Consider the following 20,402-nt stretch of genomic DNA (forward strand, 5'->3'; position numbering starts at 1 on the left):
TTTTTTAATTTCAAGGCAAAGCCTCCATTGCCACCTGCCTAAAATAGGTCCTACGTGTGGGCTAAATGACAATAGGAAATGTGACCTATTTTTAGATGAATTGTCTATAACATGTAGGTAATCCTTCACTGCTGAGATCAGACACTACCTGCTCCATGAAGCTTGCTGGAGAAATAGAATTAAAAATAAAATCTTCTCCCTGTCCAGAAAGCCTCTCCAGAAAGTTAGTAGAGAAAGAAAACACTTTTGTTATTGAATAAGCATTAAACCAGAATGTGATGCAGTAAGACTGCAGGCAGAAGGAAATCTTACCCTTTTATAGCCAAGCAGATACAACACCTTAAATCCCTAAGTAAATGACAACTAGTCCTCCAGTGAGAGGACTTGACATCATCATGTGTCACACACAGTTCATCTGGTAATTGGGGTGACTTGACCTGGTGATTGGGGCTACCATCTGTGTTTGCTAAGAAGCTTCATATAAAGGAAAAATACACTTCTGATAACAGGAGCTGGTTTTCGAGAGAGAGGCTCCTACCTTTGCACAGGAACTGGGAGACAGGGGTACTGTTTTCTTTGGATGTTTACATTCCCAAGTATGGTTCCCAGGTCCTTGAGAAAGACATTCCTGGGTCATAAAGCTGGCCAGGGGCTTATTTAGCTTTTAAAAGATTCAGTTACATTTCAAAGAGACGGAGAAAGAATTTACAGGGTTTCGAAACTAATTGCTCTAAGAAAAGAGGGGTATGGGTGTCTCTTCCCTTATTTTTAACAAGGAGAATTAAGCCTCTTAGTTTTCATTTGTATTTGCCCTTACAAGCCTTCTCTGATCCTCCCAGCAAAAAGTAATTACTTCCCCCTCGAAGGTGCCTTTCTGTGGCACTTCCCACTTCCAACCCTGAACTGAATGGTTTCAACAGGATCAGCATTTATTCCTTTTCTACATCCCTTCTGGTGCCTAGCACACTGCCCAGAGCCAACACTCGGAAAAGGCTCTGGACGACAGCTGAGAACCGTGTGGTAATGGGAATGTCCTGAATCTTGACTGCATTACTGTTAATATCGCGTTGTAATTTTGTCCTGTTGTTTATAAGATGTTACAAGTATGGGACCTCAGAAAAGGGTCTGCACCGTTTCTCTGTACTATTTCTTACAACCGAATCCACAGTTACCTCAAAGTGAAAAGTTGAATTAAAATTTTTAAATGTCCTTGAATGCATAAACACAGGTGAATCATTTAACCACTGAATGATAGTCACAGGATACTATAAAGAGAAACACACACCAAACTGAAGAGAAGAAAATTCACAGCTGCAGTCAGGGGAGGAGCTGAGCAGGATTAAAGGATGCCTTTAGGAAACTATGGGGATTTTCATTCCAGATGCTAAACACTGCTATGCAGGGCAGAGAGCTGTGAGGATCGAATAGGCTTAAAAATGAAAAAAAACAACTAAAAAAATTAAAATTTTTAAAGAGAGACAAAATAAATAAATAAATAAAATCCAAGAAAGGATGAATGCAAGTACAAGGGATTAAATTGTCTAGAATAAACCAAGACGAGGAGAAAATGACTAGAACTAGACTCTCCAGGACACTCCCTAGAAGACAGCAGGGCCAAGGTCATCAGTTAGAGAAAGGAGGTTTAGAAAAATCAGTATTTCAAAGACAGGAAGGGACACTAAGGGAACACCATCAAACTGGTGAGGGAGATGTACTTAGGACCCAACAAAGATCTCTCTTCCAGGGACCAGAAACAAAAGGCCAGTATTGTAGCTCAAACGGGGCCAGCGGCTGCGTGCAGAGCTTTAGTCTGAGAACCATAACTTCAAAGGTTGGGGTCTCCAGATGAAAAGGGAATGGATAAAGGAAACTGAATTCCTGAATAGTTTGGTTTAGTGCTTATGGTCTGCAATGCTAACGATAGAATGTGAATTGTATTTATAATACACTGAAACTATATATATAGAAACAGTTTCAAACAGTTTCAGTGTATTATATATATATGTATACATAAACTGGCCTCACCTTCTAGCAATGCTCATTTGGGGAGCATGAAACATCTGTGTGTTGGGCTGCAATGAACAAGGTTGGAAGGGGAAGTGCTATTGAAAATACCAGAGAAAATGGCGGGGACCCAAGGGCCAAGTGTTTGGTGAGAGAAATTGCCCTGCTTTTTACTCTTGAGTTACAGCAGCAAAGAATGAATTCAGTATCTGCCAAGAACACATCCGCATGTGTACGATTCCCTGCTTAATCACTCCACATGAAATGCATATGTAGGACATACGGAAATGCATGTCAGCATTGCTCGAGCACCTTGGAACATACTAGAAAATGCTGACAAACACGTCCCAACACAAATCGGTCTAATTATATTCTCAACTGAAACATGAAACATAAGATTAAACCATATCATGTGGAGGCATGCTCTTGTGGAAAAAAAAAATCAACAATGTAACAGAAAAGGGGACAAGTTAGTAAAGTCAAATCCTGTGACTTATAATGTTTTAAAAGTACAAAAAACCCCACATCTTTATTTGCTGACTAATTATGCATCTATAATCCTATTAAAAGGCATGATTGATTAAAAAAGAAATTCACAGTATCTTAAGCTGCTAAAGAAATTACACTTAATAAGCAAAGTAATAGCCAAGCTCTATGAAATTATCCCCCAAATTAAAAGATCAGTTGGACTGATATGTCTGTCTAAGGAAAAGAGATTCATATTTACAGCTGCCCAGAGGAGAAATCCATTTGATAGAAAATTGTGTTGTCATCAAGTCTGCCTGGTATGTACTTTTTAGAATAAAACCTGATCACAACAGTTATGTGTAGGACAGACAAAACATGAAATGGATCAAGATTTGTGACGCTTGTAGACAACAAAATTAGGTACTTTAATGGACGCCCAAGTGCATTACATTAAAAGTACATACACAGGGGAGGGTATAGCACAGTGGTGGAGTGCATGCTTAGCATGCACCAGCCCCTGGGTTCAATCCCCAGTACCTCCTAAAAAAAAAAAAGGCAAAAGTACATACATATGTGCCCAAGTGCATTATATAAAAACAAATTAACCCATTATTTGCCTTTCAATATTTTTTTCCTCCTTAAAGCTGAAATCCAATCTTCAGTACAAAAAGGTTAGAAGAAATGCTATTTCTTCCAAAGTTTAATGCCAAAGTCGCCACGTATCACTCAGTGAAATAAAAAAAAAAATCAAGATGAAGGACGGGTGTGCATCTGACCTGCCTGGATTTATAAGTAGGGAAAACTGGGGAGTGTAACATTTTTCAACTACTTATCTGTCTCCTGGTAGTTCACTGCCTCCACTTCCACCTTCTTCAAGCCAGTAGGTGACTCTGTTCACTGCCTCAGGGGAGAGTGAAGCAAAGTCCATGGTCTTAGAAGGAAGAGGACTCAGAGCTCAAACAGAACTATGAGAAGAAACATCATTCATTCTACACGTATCTGCTGTCTCCCATCTCAGTGCCTGGCACAGAGAGAGAAACGAACAGGATAGCCAGATATCGGGCTTTACACTCTAGACTAGAACCTTCAAGAATAGGAGAGCTTCCCCTGGACTGAAGGGAGAGGGAAGAAAGGAGGAGTGAAGAGACAAGGGCAGCGGTGGGACCCCAAGAGAGGAGCCCCTGGTCCTGCTTCTGAGTCAGAGCCCCCGTAAGGCAGCAAGACGGGAGGGGAGTTTGGGGACCTGGCCGCTCAGGAGCACTGCATCCTGCTTATGGGATCGTGGCCCCGGGAAAGGGACAAGAGCCAAATAGGTTACAGTTGAGCAGGGTGTCTGGGCAGATGGAGCCACAAACAATCTACACGGTATTTCCATGCCACCGGCACACTGAAGCAGCAGAATGATTCTCCAGCCCTCAAGCAGGGAAGGAAGCATGGAAGAGAGCAGGTGGAAGCTGTAAGGACAAATACAAACTATAACTAAGACGCTCAATCTTCCTTGTTGAAATAAGGTAAGAGACAACCCCCCCCCCGCTTTTCTTAGAGCCTTGACTTTAGAAACATTGTCACTGTAAATTCTTTCTCAGTCTCTTTGAAATGTAAGTGAACCTTTTAAAAGCTAAATAAGCCCTTGGCCAGCTTTACAGCCCAGGAACGTCTTTCTCAAGGACCTGCGAACCATATTTGAGAACGTAAACATCCAAGGAAAATAGAGCCCCGTCTCCCAGCTCCAGCGGGAAGGGAGGAGCCTGTCTCCAAAACGACCTCCAGTTATAAGAAGTGTAATTTTCCTTTAAATGAAGTCTATTAGCAAACACAGATGGTGACCCCAATTACCAGGTCAGGTGACCAGATGAACTGTGTGTGACAAACAGTGCTGTCAAGCCCTCTTCCTTGAGGACTAGTTCTTGTTTCTCCTGAGCACAGGGATGTGAGGGGTTGTACCTGCTTGGCTATGGAAGGGAAGGATTTCCTCCTGCCTTTGCACTCTCTTAGCAATTCCTGGGATGGGCGTCACATCATAGTTTAATTCTGATTCCATAGCAAAGGTGTTTTCTTTCTCTACTACCTTTGTGGAGAGGATTTCTGGGTGGGGAGATTCTGTTTTTGTCTCCCCCAAAATGCAAATGGGACAAGTGGGAAGAATAAAGACTGACTCAGTGAACACAGACTTGGACAAATGACATCAAAGATGAGACGGGGGCCCCAGAGTCACAACTGCTGAAGTTCCCCAAAACTTAGATACAGTGTTTTACAGAAAAGGTGGGAAGCCCAATTGGTGAGATCTAATTACACTTCCTCTACAGAATGAGAACTCAAGATTAATTTGTTATACAATTCACAGACATAGAAAAACTTTTGGTTACCAAAGGGGAAAAGGGTAGAGGAGGGACAAATTAGGAGTTTGGGATTAGCAGATACAAACTACTATCTATGAAATAGATAAACAACAAGGTCCAACTGTATAACACAGGGAACTATATCCAATATCCTGTAATAAACCAAAAGAATATGAAAAAGAATATATACATATTCTTTGTACATTTTGTTGTGCACCAGAAACTATCACAGCATTGTAAAACTGTTACCAAATCCAAGCTCATACTGCTTGCCCCATGACAGGCCAATAAATCAAGAGAAAAGTTGTTGAGGCAAAGAGTGGCGACTTTATTTGGAAAACCAGCAGCCCAAGAGAATGGTGGACTACTGTCCCAAAGAACCATCTTTTCTGAGTTCAAATTCAGGCTTCTTTTATACTAAAAGAGGAAGAGGTAAAGTCCTGGTTCCGGCCAGACCCAGGAAAAGATGTATTAATTTCTTCCTTCCTGCAGCCATTCACAGGGGGGCCTGGTCAGGCCGTTTCCTGTGAGCTAAACAAAGGTATTTTAGCTTAACGCTCATTACCTGGGAGGTAGGGTTCCCCAAGATAGGCCATTATGTATAATTTAAGCTTATAGGCAACATCCCTTTAGTGATTAACAAGCAATAGAATACAAAGGTTAAAGTAAAATAAACAGATCTAATATAGAGCCAGATTTGTTCTTCCCTATTACAGATCAACTGTACTTCAATTAAAAAAATTAATAAATAAAAAGATTAATTTGTTATAGAAAAATAGAGCAATGCATACATCTTGTCTACCTGAGTCTGTGGACTCAGACTTGCACCAACCGTAGCAGGAATACCGGGACTTGCCTGTGTTTACTTTGGAGTCTTATTTCAGACACTTGTACTAACAACTCACTTCCTCTGGATGAAGCATGAGAGGGAAATGAGAGGAAGCAAAACTAGCATTTGTAACAGTGATTCTCAAACTCTAATACTGCGCATTAGACTTACCTGGGAAATTTTTTTTAACTCTCATGCCCAGGCAACATCTCGGGTTGATTAAATCAGAATCTCTGGGAGGGAGATGCGGCCATCGCTAATTGTTAAAGTTCCCCAGGTGCGTTCATTGGGCGGCATGTTTGAGAACCCGTGATTTGAAGCGGTACTGCTCACACTTCAGCGTGCACACAAGTCACCTAGAGATCTTGTTAAAATGCAGACTGATCTAGTAGGTCCGGGGCGGAGCCTAAGAGTCTGCATTCCAAACAAGATCCCTCTCTTGAGTAGCAAGGATTTAAAGGCCTCTGTTATGTGTCAAGTGTTTGACTCCTGATTACTAGGACGTTACGTAGCAGTTACGGGCTAAAGGGCTCTGGAGTCAGGCTGCCTGGCTCTAGACCTCGGGTCTGCACTTTCATGGTACTTCAGTATCTTCACCTATAAAACAAGGATGATGATAACAGTACCTAGTGGTCCTGGTAGTAGCATGAGGGGTGTAGCATCAGTCTCATTTTACAGATGAGGAAACTGAAGTTCAAAGAGCATCAGTACTTCACCCGAGCACACCTTGCTAGTAACTGGCAGCACAGGCTTGACCCTAGGTCTTTTCCCTTTTAAGGGTCCAGAGTGAATTTAATCTGATTGTCCTTCTCTCTTCCCTGTTTCTGATCATAGAACTACTAATGTTCTAGTTGCAGAGTATAAATCTGAATCATCACTGACCTCCCCTCCCCTTCCCTTCATAATCAGGTACCACTTGTTAAAACTCACTGATTTCACTTATGCTCCCCCTCCTCTCTGCCCATAGTATGACTCAAACCCAGTGTCCTATGATCTCCCAGCCAGAACTGTGAAAACAGCTTTACGTTTCTTTTCATGAATACCGGTTCTCTCATTGGTATCCTTAAGTCTGAAATCTGCCCAAATTCATCTGACCATGTCACTCCCCATTTCATAACCCAGCAATGATTCTCCATTACCTACCAAATAAAATCCAGCCTTTGTAGCCTCCTTTTCTATGATCTGACCCTGAACCGCCTCCCTTTTTTTTTTTGACTGTTTCCTCTATAATACCTTCTCCATCTATTCTCCCCACAATATCCCCCAAATGATCATCTCTCCTCTTCAGAACTCTTTTAGCATTTTATCTGCACCCAATATGCCTCTGTGAAGACAGCAGCCGTCCAATAACTGAATGAATGAATGACCTTCAGCCTTGAATTCTAACTCCCAAGGGTTTGGAGGCTCATCTCACAAATGTCCCTAGAGCTGGTGTTCTCAACCACAGAACTTTGGCAGTTGTGAGGTATGTTAGAATTAATTTGTTCCTATTAATAAAGTACAACATTTTCAAATGATGTACTTTTCTAATAACTAGAGTGGATTCAAGATGATCCCTATAAGGGAGAAGGGTATAGGTCAGTGGTAGAGTATGTGCTTAGCATGTACAAGTTCCTCGGTTCAATCCCCAACACCTCCATTAAAAATAAGTAAGTAAATAAACCTGATTACCTCCCCCCGGAAAAAAAAAAAACTTAAAATGATCCCTATAAGAATGACTCCCTTGCTTGAAAAAGAATATGAAAAGAAATACATATATACAAATGAATCACTATGCTGTACACCAGAAATTAACACAACATTGTAAATCGACTATACTTCAATTTTTAAAATTCTGGAGAGGAAAAAAAAGACTCCCTTGCTTATTTGCACTCTGCTATGATTTCTGAAGCATAAAGAACAGGCTGTAACTGTAGCTAATACACTGAGAATTACACGGACCCTGCAATTTTACATACGCCACAGCCTTTATGTGCTAATCTTATTGACTTGTTTAATAAAGGACAGTATTTTTAAAAAGTAAATTGGCAATATTTTTCCTTGAAAAGTGACATTTGAGGTCTCGAATTAGTTAACTCCATTACTTACCTGCTTATAGAATACCTTTCTAAATAAGACTCCTCCCCTTCCCCTCATAAAAGAAATCTGGCACTATTTCCTTTAATCCAGTGGACAGACATGGAATATTCCAGACATGGAACGCTCATTTGGGTGGGCCAGCAGGGCCCAAACATTAGAGCTGCACCGTTTAACACAGTCGCCACTAGCCACGTGGTTACTGAGCACTTTAAGTGTGACTCATCCAAATTGAGACGGGCATAAAAATATATATTAGATTTCGAAGACAGAATCAAAAATTAGCAATCAATGTAGAATATCTCATTGATATTTTATATTGGTTACATGGTACAGCTTGAATAGATCAAGTTAAATAAAATATAATATTAAAATTCATTTCACTTGTTTCTTTCCATAAGACTACTAGAACGTGTAAATTACCTGTGTGGTTTGCATGTGTGACCTGCATTCTGCTTCTGTTGCAAAGCACTGCTTTAGGGTACCTGAGAAATACTGGAGAGGCCTGTTTGAGGCGCAGATTACGAGGCCTGCCCCCCATGGACCTAGCTCAACGCTCTGTATTTTAGGCAGAGATCAGCAGGCGCTACATAGAATAACAAAGGTTTAATTCTTTCTTGATTCTCTTCCCACTATCAATGTCTGATTCTCTTCCTATTTCTCAGTTGCAGTTGCCAAAAAAGAGAATCATTTGGCCTAAATAATTGTAAGTGATGTTCTTCAGTCGGAGCTTTTGTGTTGGACTACCTCACAGGTCTCTGACCTACAGATTGGCTATCTTAGGTCAAGTGTCCACCCCTAGACCAATGGCTGGTGGGGAGAGTGGAGGAGGCATGGGTTAGCCAGAGTACAAGAATGATATGGAACCGCTACACTCAGCAGGGGCTCTGGGTGGTCAGCTTTGTTTGGAAGGGACTGTGGGAATGTCCCAATGTCCCACACAGACTGGGCTGGCCAGCAGTGAGTTAATTCAGAAATTAAAAGAGCATGATGAAAAAAAAACAAATTAAGAAATAAAAATAAAATCATAAAAACCAAAAAAAGGGCATGACTGCACATTCAAAGGTCCTGTGAGCACTTCAGCCAAAGATTGATTATTTCCTGAACTACACTCCAGATAGAATTTCAGCCAAGCCACTCTTCAAATAACAACAGTGATAGATCTATTCTCAAAAATATTTCCCTCAGATCTAGCAGCCAGCTGGCTAGGCTAAACAAGGAATTTAGGTGGCGAGAGACATAATGCAGAGGTAGACGGGATAATATTTGGAATACAGCCAAGGAATCAAGGTTCCAAGCCCATGGATGCTATTACATCACCATATGGTCTTGGGAAAGACACCTTAACCCCTCCCGCCTCAGGCTTGTCATCTTTACAGGTTACAAAATGACAGGGATTAAGACAGTCGAATGGAATGACAGGTGTAAAGGTGCTTTTTAAAGTTAGAAGAGCTGCACAAATGTTATATTTACAAGTAGGACTTGTCATTAACTATACGTTTACTCATGAAGGAGTAACCCCACAGTACGTCCTATCTCAATGAATCCACCCTGCACAGGGACCATCCGGTTGTATTTCTTCAACCTTGCTAAACATCAGGAATGGTAACTGTAAGAATATTCAAGACTTACAACGTATTCTAATGCCCTCCCATAGCCCTTCTGTTTAAATAATCCAAATGGTGAGGAAAGCCATAAAAAAACAAGTTTAGTTATGTTTTACTCCCAGATTTATTTTCATGCAGTATCTTGGAAAAACAAAATAATTTTCCTGTTACGCCCCATTTCCTTTCCACAAGATAAAAATTGACTTCCCACACCCCCAAAATGTGCTCAATTTTCCAAAAAACCAATTCAGGAATACTGAGAATGTCTTCATTTTCCTGTTCCTTTATGGTGAGTCTGATGTTTCAACTAGACCAACAACAATAGGAGAAAGGGGTTTACCAAATATTTGTATGATTGATGAGAAACCCAGGAATTTCTATGGCTTCTGAAAAAAAGGAGCTCTGCATCTTTAAGGCTCCACAGAGCTCTCTCTGCTGGTGATGCAGACGGAGCAGGCTCTGCCGCAGATCTCAGCCTATCCTATCGATAAGGTTCAGTTAGCCAAGGTGGAGGATGGGAAAAGAATGGAGCTGTCCCAGCTACTCAATGAGATCAGGGCAAACTATGAAAAGCTCCTCACCAGAAATCAGATAGAGACCGTGCTCTCAACAAGGATCCAGGTAATGATTTCATACAGACAGGCATCTTCCAGGATAAGGAGACAATCCATGTCTATCCAATTCCTGTCCCGGCCTCTCTGAGGTACAGTATTTCCTTTTCAATGCAGCATATACTGGGGAAGGAATTTAGGTTTTTACTGCAATGTGATTGGGACTACAGGGGGGGAAATGCCATGATTATACTGTTAAATGACCATTAAATAAATGTTGATTGATGCATTTGATTTTTCATATAAATTATGAGGTTACTATCATTAACAAAACACAGGCTCAACATCCAATAAAATGGTGCACTCTAACCTCTTTCAGACATCCTACGTGAAGGCAGCATTTCAGATACCCTTCGAAGATGTTATGGAGTTATTTATAGAAATAATTTAAATAATATCATTAAAATACAAGCTTTATAGTAAGGCTTTTAGCTTGTACATTTTGCAAGACACATCTAAGTAAAATATTGCTAAAAGGCTTCTATTATTTTTTAAAATGAGTTCAATTTTATACCAGCTTGTTATAAATAGAAATCATCTGGTATGTGAACATGGCATTCAGAGAAAATGATATAAATTGGGGCGATCAAAACTCCCCAAATTGATAAGGACTCTCCACTAGATTATAGATTTTTGCTTTTGTACTCGAAGATGACAAATGTTTATTTTTATCTAAGCATGCAATATTTAAGTATTTTTTAGAAAGAGAGCCAAGTTAAATAAGGGCTAAATCCTAATTTCATACTTTGTTTTAAAGTGACAATCACTTTAGCAATTGATTAATGTTTCATCTTTAAATAAATGTACAAACAAATATTTTAGAAACAAAGATTCAGAAATTCAGGGTTTGGTTTTTATTTTTGTCTTTTTTTTTTTTTTTTAGTTAACCTATCATATCTGAGTTCAAGTTCTATGCCAAGCACACAAATACAACAAAGAGTTTACCTAAGAACATCACCAAAAGGGAAAAAAATATTTCTGGGAAACCATAGGACATTACTGCATTAGCAATTCATTTTTAGTAACAACATCAATTTAACCTCTGGGTAACATTTTCAGTCTTCCTAAAGAACGATCAGCATCCTAGATTAAGCAAACTCACTGGGATATTTAAGTGTTGGAATAGTTCACTCACCTTTTACAAAGAGAAGAAAAAAATTAAGAGATGATAATTTCTGAAAATTATAAACCAAATAAACATTTTATATTGCAATGACAGAAATACAAGTTACTTAGTTTACAAGTCACAATGCTGAAATGAATAAATTAAAGTGAAAAAGCAAGATGACAGTAAATTTTGTTTAGTCTTCTTCGCATAAAACTACTTTAGGGGATTTTTTTCCCAAAGAATTTAGAAAGCCAACTGTAATACATTCAAGGAAGCCTGATTATTTAATTATTACACAATAAAAATAAGCTATTGTAGTTATTTACTGCTGTATAACAAACCACCCCAGAACTTGGTGGATTAAAACAACCATTGTATTCTCTTTCATGATGCTGTGGGTAGACTAGGTTCAGTGGGGGTGATTCTTCTAGCTGCACATGACATTAACTAGGACTGCAGTCATCTTGGGGTACAACTAGGTTGTCTGGCACCTTGGCAGGGCATTCCTGCAAGGCTGGCTCACCTAAGACAACTGGACGGGTTTCTCTCTCTACCTGGCCCCTCTACGTGATCTCTCCATCAGGGTATCCAAACTTCTTACATGTTGTCCCAAAGCTCCCCAAAGCATAGTCGTGGAAGCTGTCAGGGCTTCCTAAGGCTTAGGCCTATAGCTGGCACTTCTGCTGTATTCTACTGGCTAAAGCAAGACACAGGTCATCCCAGATTCAGTGTGGAAGGGGACCAAACCAGGACATGAATTTTGGGAGGTGTGACTCATTGGGAGCCATCTTGGGAATCTAGCTACTGCACAAGCCTAGCTGTCAGTTTCTCACTCAACATCTAAAAGACCAGTAGAAACCAGCATTTTTATGTTCTATTTCCTAATTCTTGTCATTCTCTCTTGTACTTGCTCTGATATGTGTTACTGCTTGGCTTTGCCAACTTAACACTACGAATAAATGATACAACAAACCAAAAGAAACAAATGAATTTTGTTCTCTAATACCTTGTGCTGAACTTTATTCAGACTTTCATTTAATCCAATATTTCCTTTAAGAAAAATCCACGGTACCACCAAATTAAATGTTTTTAACTTTAAAAATGTATTTTTTATATGGACATTTAAAAGTTCTCATTTTTGCTTCAAAATACTACCATCAATTCTATACATTTCTCCTGTTGCTCTGGGGGCCAAATGCTGAGAATTCTGTCAAAAGATAACTTTCATTTAATCCCCAGCATCAGCATAAGAACACTTAAAGCTGAACAGAAAATAATCCACTTGTTATTTAACATGAGAACATTTAGAAAACAATCTTTGAAGAAGTCATTTTCACTGCTACCCCAGATACCCAGAATTAACATGCTTTCTAAAAAGATCATTTTGAAAAAGGTAAATCAACAGTGGGTTCTCTTAATACAGAAGGCTGTAAGAATCTCTAATGCCCATGATAACTTAACGCATTAAATTATTCATAATATACCTCCTAGCAATATTTACTCCTTGTCCATATGCCAAGTCCCAGAAATGATCAATTGAGGATACATAGCTGTTTATCTGTTTTTATAAAGCAGTCTACAAGAAAATATGGGGGGGGAAATAGTAACTAATTCTCTACCTTTCTTCCTTAATGATGCTATAAAAGTTAGAATCAGAAAGTTCTTATGATGCTAGAAAGTTAAGAATCAGAGATCTCACACTTAAGTCTTGCAAACTTACTTCTCATTAACATGTATTTTTCTGCATTTCATAGACAGTCGTGGTAGGAAGGAACTTTTGAGGTTCATTTTACAGCTGAGAAAACTGAGGCTGAAGGTGCAATGGACTTGCCTGCATACATAATTCGTTAGCACCAGAACACACACGTGTAATTTAACAATTTAAAGGAAAAAAAATGATTCGATTCCCGTACTATTGTTCTGGAACTGCTTTTACATGTCTCATTTTCAAGGGTGCTCTTTTTGCTGTTGTTATTGTTGTTGTTGGCTTTCTTCTAGCTGGAAGAAGATATAAGCCAAAAAATGGACAGAGATGAAGAGGCTCTAAAGGCGGCTCAAGCAGAACTCAAGGAAGCTCGACGCCAGTGGCACCATCTGCAAGTGGAAATTGAATCTCTCCATGCTGTGGTGAGAATGATCTCAAAAGCAACTGGCCCCCTGGGTCCCCAGATGTTATCTGATTAAGAGAGGGAAAGGAATAATACGACTGTCCGTTACTGGACAGTGAGAAACTGAAAATCAGGCCAGTGCATTGAATCCGTGGTTCTAGCTCAACGACCCCTCTGCCGCCATCATGGCCATGATCAATTCACTGCAGGTTTAGTTCACACCCATAAAAATGAAATAATCCTTGCTTATCACCCTGGGGTTCTCTAATTGTTGGAGTAGGGGAACAGAGCCTTTGTCATCATCCAAAGTCATAACAGTTGGGAGTCTCTGACCTCTACCACTGAGACTTCTAACAGAAAAATATTTAAACACTTTCCTAAAATGCCTTTTATCAGCAGTTTACTCTGGCTTTGATATTCAATATTCTATATTTTCAATATTTAATAAATCAGGATGCTAAACTAATCACACTGCAGATTTTGGGGGCGCAAAAGAATTATCACAGGATTCCTTTGAACTAGTAAGCTTTCTAGCTATAGATATAAAATATTTTTTTTAAAACTGAGTCATACATAAAGCTGTAAGGAAACACCTCTTACTTAAGTGACGTATAAACACTGCAACCCCTTTAAGAAAGAACACAATAGAACAAAAACATTGCAAATCAGATTTCAGAAACACCTTTTGTTTCACTGATTCACTGATGAAGGTCTATATAAAACAGGAGAGGGGCCTTGAAAACTCCCTGCACGCCAGTGAGCAGCATTACCAGATGCAGCTGCAAGACCTAGAGGCAGTGATTGAAGGACTAGAAAAAGAGCTCCAGGAAGTCAGGCGCGGCATCGAAAAGCAGCTTCAAGAGCATGAGATGCTTCTCAACACGAAGATGAGGCTAGAGCAAGAAATAGCAACTTATCGCCGCCTCCTAGAAAAGGAAGAAATCAGGTACCTAATTCCCTGTAGTTAATGACCAGAAATAAACTGTCACTGATGTAGTCAGAGAAATGTAATCTAAAAAATCCGCATCACCATGCCGTGCTCAGAGTACCTAAGACAAACTAAGACTCGTACGCACTGCAAATAATATGTGGAAGAACTATTTCCAGCCTCCCAAAATTATGGACAGACTAGCCAAAGTCAGGGACATTATCTACAACAAAGAGCACAGCAAGTCCAGAACAATATGTAAATAATTCTCAACTGCTACAAAAATGACTTTCCTTAACTTTCTTACTTTCGTTGCCATTCACCTCATTTAGAATTAGTAAGTGCCTTCTATGGTCCACCCACAAAAAAAGCTTGAAAAATTCACGTATTACCACATCCCTCCATCCCACAAGGGCCCACTCCCAGCATACATCAAATACCAAAATAATAAAATAATTGTTGTTATTATTCCTATTATTATTACAGTACAACCATGGAAAGCAATGTTGTTGTGAGTACATGATTTGAAAGACTTCCAGATATCCTGATAACAAAAGGTATCAAAAGAGGAATTCTTATTAATTCACACAATTTCATAATCTGTATAATCATAAGGTCATATGGCTTTGAGTACAGCACAGCCTCCATGTTCCCATAAAAAGAAATCTTTATTCTCACTTGCTTCAGAATTCTGAGTCTTCTGTGAAACTAGATGGAACTACTTTCACCTATAAGTCTTGCCATTTGCTAAATCCTTGAAAAACGTAAGTTGAATTAAAAATATACCACTTACTCGCTGAGTGATGCTGGGAAAGTTACTGGATCTCTCTGTGCCTCCATTTTCTCATCTATAAAAGGGGAATGTTATTGCCTACCTCATAGAATTGCAATGAGGATTAAATGAATTAATGTTTGTAAAGTGCTTAAGACAGTGCTATGTAAATATATATACAGCTATATACATAGAACTTATTATTAAATAACATGGTTGTGAATTTTATTTAATGTCTAAATCATTCAAGATGTCTTTAATATTCCTTTAATATAATTTTGAAATTTTTATTATGCTATATTTAAGATACACAAGAAAGTATCAAGAAAAATACAATGAGGAGGGGAAGGTATAGCTCTGGTGGTACAGCGTATGCTTAGCATGCACGAGGTCCTGGGTTCAATCTCTAGTACCTCCGTAATACATAAATAATAAATAAACCTAATTGCCTCCCCCCAGAAAAAAAAATTTTAAAGAAAAATATAATGAACTCCCACATACCCACTTCTCCCAAGTTTAAGAAGTGGAAACATTTATAATGTTGTTGAAGTTCCGCCCCCCCAGTCCCCGCCCCAGGCACCTAAACCACACCCCCAACAGTTTCATCCTCCTCCCTCAGTCTAACCTTGCTCCCAAATTTAAGGCTTAGTAGTTTCATTAGTCTCACAATGTATCCCTAAGCAAAATATGAAATTGTCTTGCATATTATTTCAACCTTTATAAAATTAGCTACGATCTTTTTATCCCCATCCATGTTATCTTGGGAGATTGCTCCATACAGATACAGTATATCCTTAGTGCCCTTGTTTTCACTGCTAAATAGTATTTCCTTTGTATGACTATACTACAGATTATCCATTCTCTTACTGGTGAGCATTTGTTTCAACTACATGCTAATACAATGTTGCTCCTATAATATAATTCTCTCCAATTGCAGATATTATGGTTGTATCCAAGGTGGGAAAAAAGAACAAAAACCTACCACAAGTAGAGTTGGTTTTGTTTTACCTTCAGGTGAGTTTCTGATATAAGTAAACTAACTGGAAAAGTGAAGGGCCATTTATAGAGATTATACGTAAATAAAGTAGCAACAACAAGCAATATTTGAATAAAGTTTGACATACAAATTGGCTGTGAATAGAACTTCAACATTGTCATTTAATGTTTCATAAATAATATTTTCACAGCCATTATAAATGAAATATCTTTTTCCACAAAAGTCCCACAAAAGTGTGAGAACGAAAAAGTGGAAACAGTGACCAAACAGGCAATATTAAATGGAAGTATTGTGAAAGAAAGCACTGAAGCTCACGGCACGATTCAGTAAGTAAAACAATTCTGAGTTAAGAAATAATAATGAATGTACACCAAAAAATTAACTTTAATTGAGTAATAACTTCAGTATCTTTGAATGTTTCCTAACATAATTTTATATACTGTGATTTTTAATCTGACATGAACAAATATATATAAACAAAAACTCAGCTGAAGATTCAATCATCAACCCATCATTTTTCCAAAAATATAACCAAAATGTGAGAATGCCACAGAATCCCTTAGAAATTATATTCATATGATTTTTAAAGAATATAAATTATAAATGCCATAATGTCCATTATAAATTTTAATTTAAAATGTAAGTTACAAATTAAATGTATTTCTTGATTTCTTTTTCATATGCAATACTTTTTTTTTCCCGCTATATCCATACTTCTTCATATAGAAAGGTTTATTTTATCATTTTAGGACAGAGAAAGTGGATGAAGTTATTAAAGAATGGGAAGGTTCCTTCTTTAAAGATAACCCTCGATTAAGGAAAAAATCTGTCTCTCTTCGATTTGATCTGCATTTAGCAGCCACTGATGAAGGGTGTTTACAGACTAAGCAGGATAACTTACCGGATATAGAAGTCAGGCTTATCATGAGAAGATCATGCAGTATCCCCTCTATCAAACCTCCATCAGCAACTAATTAATCCAAAGACAGTGTCTGACTTGATGTGAAGATGACATTAAGATGGACCAAGGGTGGGCCATGCTGACTATCACCTGTCCCTAAATGAAAGTTATTAAGTACACTTGGTATGACCAACATACGAGTCTCTTCAGAAAAAAAAAAAAAGGAGGGGACAATATTTCTCTGAGTCTAATTATAAGCGTACTTTTTGGAGAGGGGGAGCTTCAAATAAAATCAGAAATTTAGCACAGTTTCTATTTTATTTATTCTCCAAAGAGTCTTGTTTTTCCCTCAAAATTTAATTTTTATCAGAGACTGTAAGTATTAAGAGGGTTTGGTTAAGTCTTTGAAATTACACTCAGTGGCTGGACACTGTAAGAAAAAGGGGATAGTCTGTTTAAATATGATTGTATTATGTTAAGAACCACACTGAATTATTATTCATTGTTATTCCATGATTGGTTGTATCTAAAAAGATTTTTCTACTTAAAAAAGAAAGCACTTATAAACAAACTTTGAAAGAGGATGCATTATTCACTTAACCAAATTTTTTTCATTTTGAGACAATAATTTGCATACTTAGAAAAAGAACAGTTACCTTCCACAAGATGTTTTGAGCAAAATATGGAGCACACCCCAGGGCTAATTTGATGATTAAGAAAAATCAAGTTAATCGTCACCTGAAAGTTTTTTGTAATCATTATCTGACTGGCAGAAGTGACTCTATTCAAAGAACTTCAAAGGTTGTGTCCTCCCCCACAAAAAATCAGAAGGCCAGCTGCACAAACACAACATGAAAGCTAGTTACTACAATTACTAGAACAGAGTTATCCAATCTCTCATCATCCCAACTTTTCCATCTGTAAAGTTAAATGTGATTAATTTGAGTCTCTGATGTGAGCATTAAAGATACAGTATAAAGTATTACAAATATTTCTTGTATTTATTTATGTGAATTAAGATAACAGTGTTATCTAAGCTAAGAGTATTTGCAAGATTTGTGTTTTTAAAATGTTCAAACCGTAATAAATATGGATAGAAAATATATTTGTGAATAAGTCAAGTATTGTTGCAGTTTTTTAAACAACCTAATCTGTTTAATACAGGTATATTTAAAGACCTTAAATAATGCATACCTGTTTTAAACATTAGAAATTTATAGGCTATCAATTTTTTTCTAAGCAAAAAAAAAAAAAACCATTGAGTATAATTCACTATACTTTCTCCCAGCTAAAGTATTATCTAAGGGCTACAGCTGTTAGCATATTAATACAGCCTTTGCAACTTTGTCCTCTTTGTCAACCAAAAAAAAAAAAAAGGTATATTTTTAACCAGAAGAAAATTATGTTAGTCTTTAACATAATACAGGGAATAACATTTAAATTTTCTTTCAATTACTTTAGTTTTCTTTTAGACTGGCTTATTCTATTTAGTGAAAAGGATGATTTTTTTGTCAAGGAAACAACAGCATGTTATGTGCTTATTCCTGTATAAGCCTCTGACCTAAAATACATCCTATACATAAAAGTGTTTTCATTCAATGTTAGTTAAATGCTACTAACTTTATTAAAGCTTTGAAAATGCAATCATAGAAGCTATTGTACTAAAGTTACTGTACTAAGCAACAGTATCATAATAAAGGAATATAGCTAGTGTAATTTACATGCAGTGTTAAAAACTTTGTACCAGGCATCATGAATGTGACTGCTTGTTAAAGTAATTCCACCATGCAGCTATTGTATGTATAACATGTACATTTTAAAATACAGTACTTGAATTTATAACAGTTTTATTTGCTTTGGGACATTTAAAATTGGGATATGAATTTACCAAAGTAAATGATACCACTACAATAAAAAAAAAATTGAAACATGAACTACTAACCTGCCTTGTATTTGATACACTGTGTCAAGTTTAATTGTTCCAATAATTGTCCCAATTCCCTCCCTTGGGGAATGAAGAAAACTGTAACCACTGTGGACAGATAACACTTTTATACATTTTTTTTTTTGAACAGAGGTACTGTGGATTGAACCCAGGACCTCGTGCCTGTTAGGCATGCACTCTACCACTGAGCTATACAAAAGAAAAAATTTTACAAGAGAAAAATTTAGAATGGTATATTCTAACACATGATATAGTCTGATTTTAAAAATAAAAATAAAAATAATCCCATAATCCCAGGGAAAAACATATACGAACAGTCACCATTGGGAGAGCGCTCACTCTGCTCCTGGCCCTGTCCTCAACATCTTTGTGCACAATCCCTCATCCCTATGATAATCCTGGAAGATGCATAATATTATCCTCACTGTATGGATGAAAAGAAATTAATACCCTTCAATCTCTCTGAAATGGTTCAAACGCATGATTCCATAACAAAATACAAAAGTAAATAATGATTCTAATTATCAACAATTGCAGGATCCCAGCCCTGGGGCTGTCACTACTGACCCCTGAAACCAGGAAGGACTCATTTAAATTCCCTAGGCCTCAATTTTTCACACCTGAAAATGAAAGGAAAGGTGGTGCTTGATCATAATTCCTACTCTGCCTACCTCACAAAGCTGTCTGAAATAACTACATTCGTGAAAAGATCTGGCAAAGCACTACTCAAATACACAGTACTATTTGGATGAAAATTGTCACCAGGAGAGAATTTGGGAGGATAATTATGTTGACAATGACTAAGTAGTAGTTCAAAACACAACAAGTAAAGAAAAAATTTTTAATTCTTCAGTTACTGCTAGAAGAGTCATTCTTTCTCAGTGAGTTATCCAATCTGAACGGTTCTACCATAATAGTTTAAAGTACAAAATGTTCTCTAACGTGAAAAAAAAATGGAAAGTTTCAAATGGAATGCTATTATGGCACATGGACCAAAAATAAACTTTAGCTAAATACTATGCATACACACATGACTCAAATTATCGGCACATGAAATCAAAGGAAAGTTTGTGCACAGGGTAGAATTTGGTTCTATGCTTATAAGTTGTGGCCAGTACTTACGCACAGATCGCCAGTGTTCAAGGGCATGCCACAAATATTTTGAAATAAGGTGTAAGTGTAAATCAGTACAAGCCTTTTCCAGTTTCCCTTAACCACTGAGACCCTAGACCAGGGTTGGCAAACTTTGTAAAAGCCCACGGAGCAGGGATTTTAGATTTTTCAGGGCCATACAATCCCTGGAACTATTCAACTCTGCCTTTGTAGCTGAAAACAGCTGTTACATAAATAATACATAAATAAATTGGCATGGCTGTGTCCTAATAAAACCACAAAAACAGGAGGCAGCCCAGATCTGGCCTGCACCTGTGGTCTGCCAACACCTGCCCTTGACCCTCAAATAAGGTCTGTGAATGATGGACCATACCTCAGATTCCCCGGGACCATCCTGTTTTCAAACACTTTCATCCTTTTCCACACTATGTGTCAAAGCTCATGTCTCAAATCCCCAGGTATTTTGAAGGCACTGCTGAAGGCTGTAAAAGCAAACCTACTTGGTCAAATTCTACAAAACATCATGAATCACTCAGTCCTGGCAATCTGCTGGGGTTCGATATTTCACAACAATTTCTAGAGATAGCAACTGAATA

At 37.9% G+C, this 20,402-nt stretch overlaps 1 protein-coding gene across 2 annotated transcripts; it reads left to right on the top strand.

The window, feature by feature from the left end:
• The first annotated feature begins 9,766 nt into the window (after positions 1–9,766).
• Positions 9,767–18,677, top strand: KRT222 (keratin 222). Of its 2 annotated transcripts, none has more exons than XM_072940024.1 (6): positions 9,767–10,026; positions 13,041–13,169; positions 13,876–14,096; positions 15,788–15,864; positions 16,038–16,173; positions 16,597–18,677. In XM_072940024.1, the coding sequence occupies exons 2-6, from the start codon at positions 13,065–13,067 to the stop codon at positions 16,823–16,825; spliced, it is 768 nt and encodes a 255-aa protein (XP_072796125.1). In that variant the 5' UTR covers positions 9,767–10,026; positions 13,041–13,064; the 3' UTR covers positions 16,826–18,677. The 2 variants fall into 2 exon arrangements, with proteins under 2 accessions (XP_072796125.1, XP_006214347.3); XM_006214285.4 differs by having other exon boundaries at positions 9,767–9,944.
• The last annotated feature ends 1,725 nt before the right edge of the window (positions 18,678–20,402 follow it).

The sequence above is a fragment of the Vicugna pacos genome, chromosome 16 (assembly GCF_048564905.1).
Source record: "Vicugna pacos chromosome 16, VicPac4, whole genome shotgun sequence".
NCBI lineage: Eukaryota > Metazoa > Chordata > Mammalia > Artiodactyla > Camelidae > Vicugna > Vicugna pacos.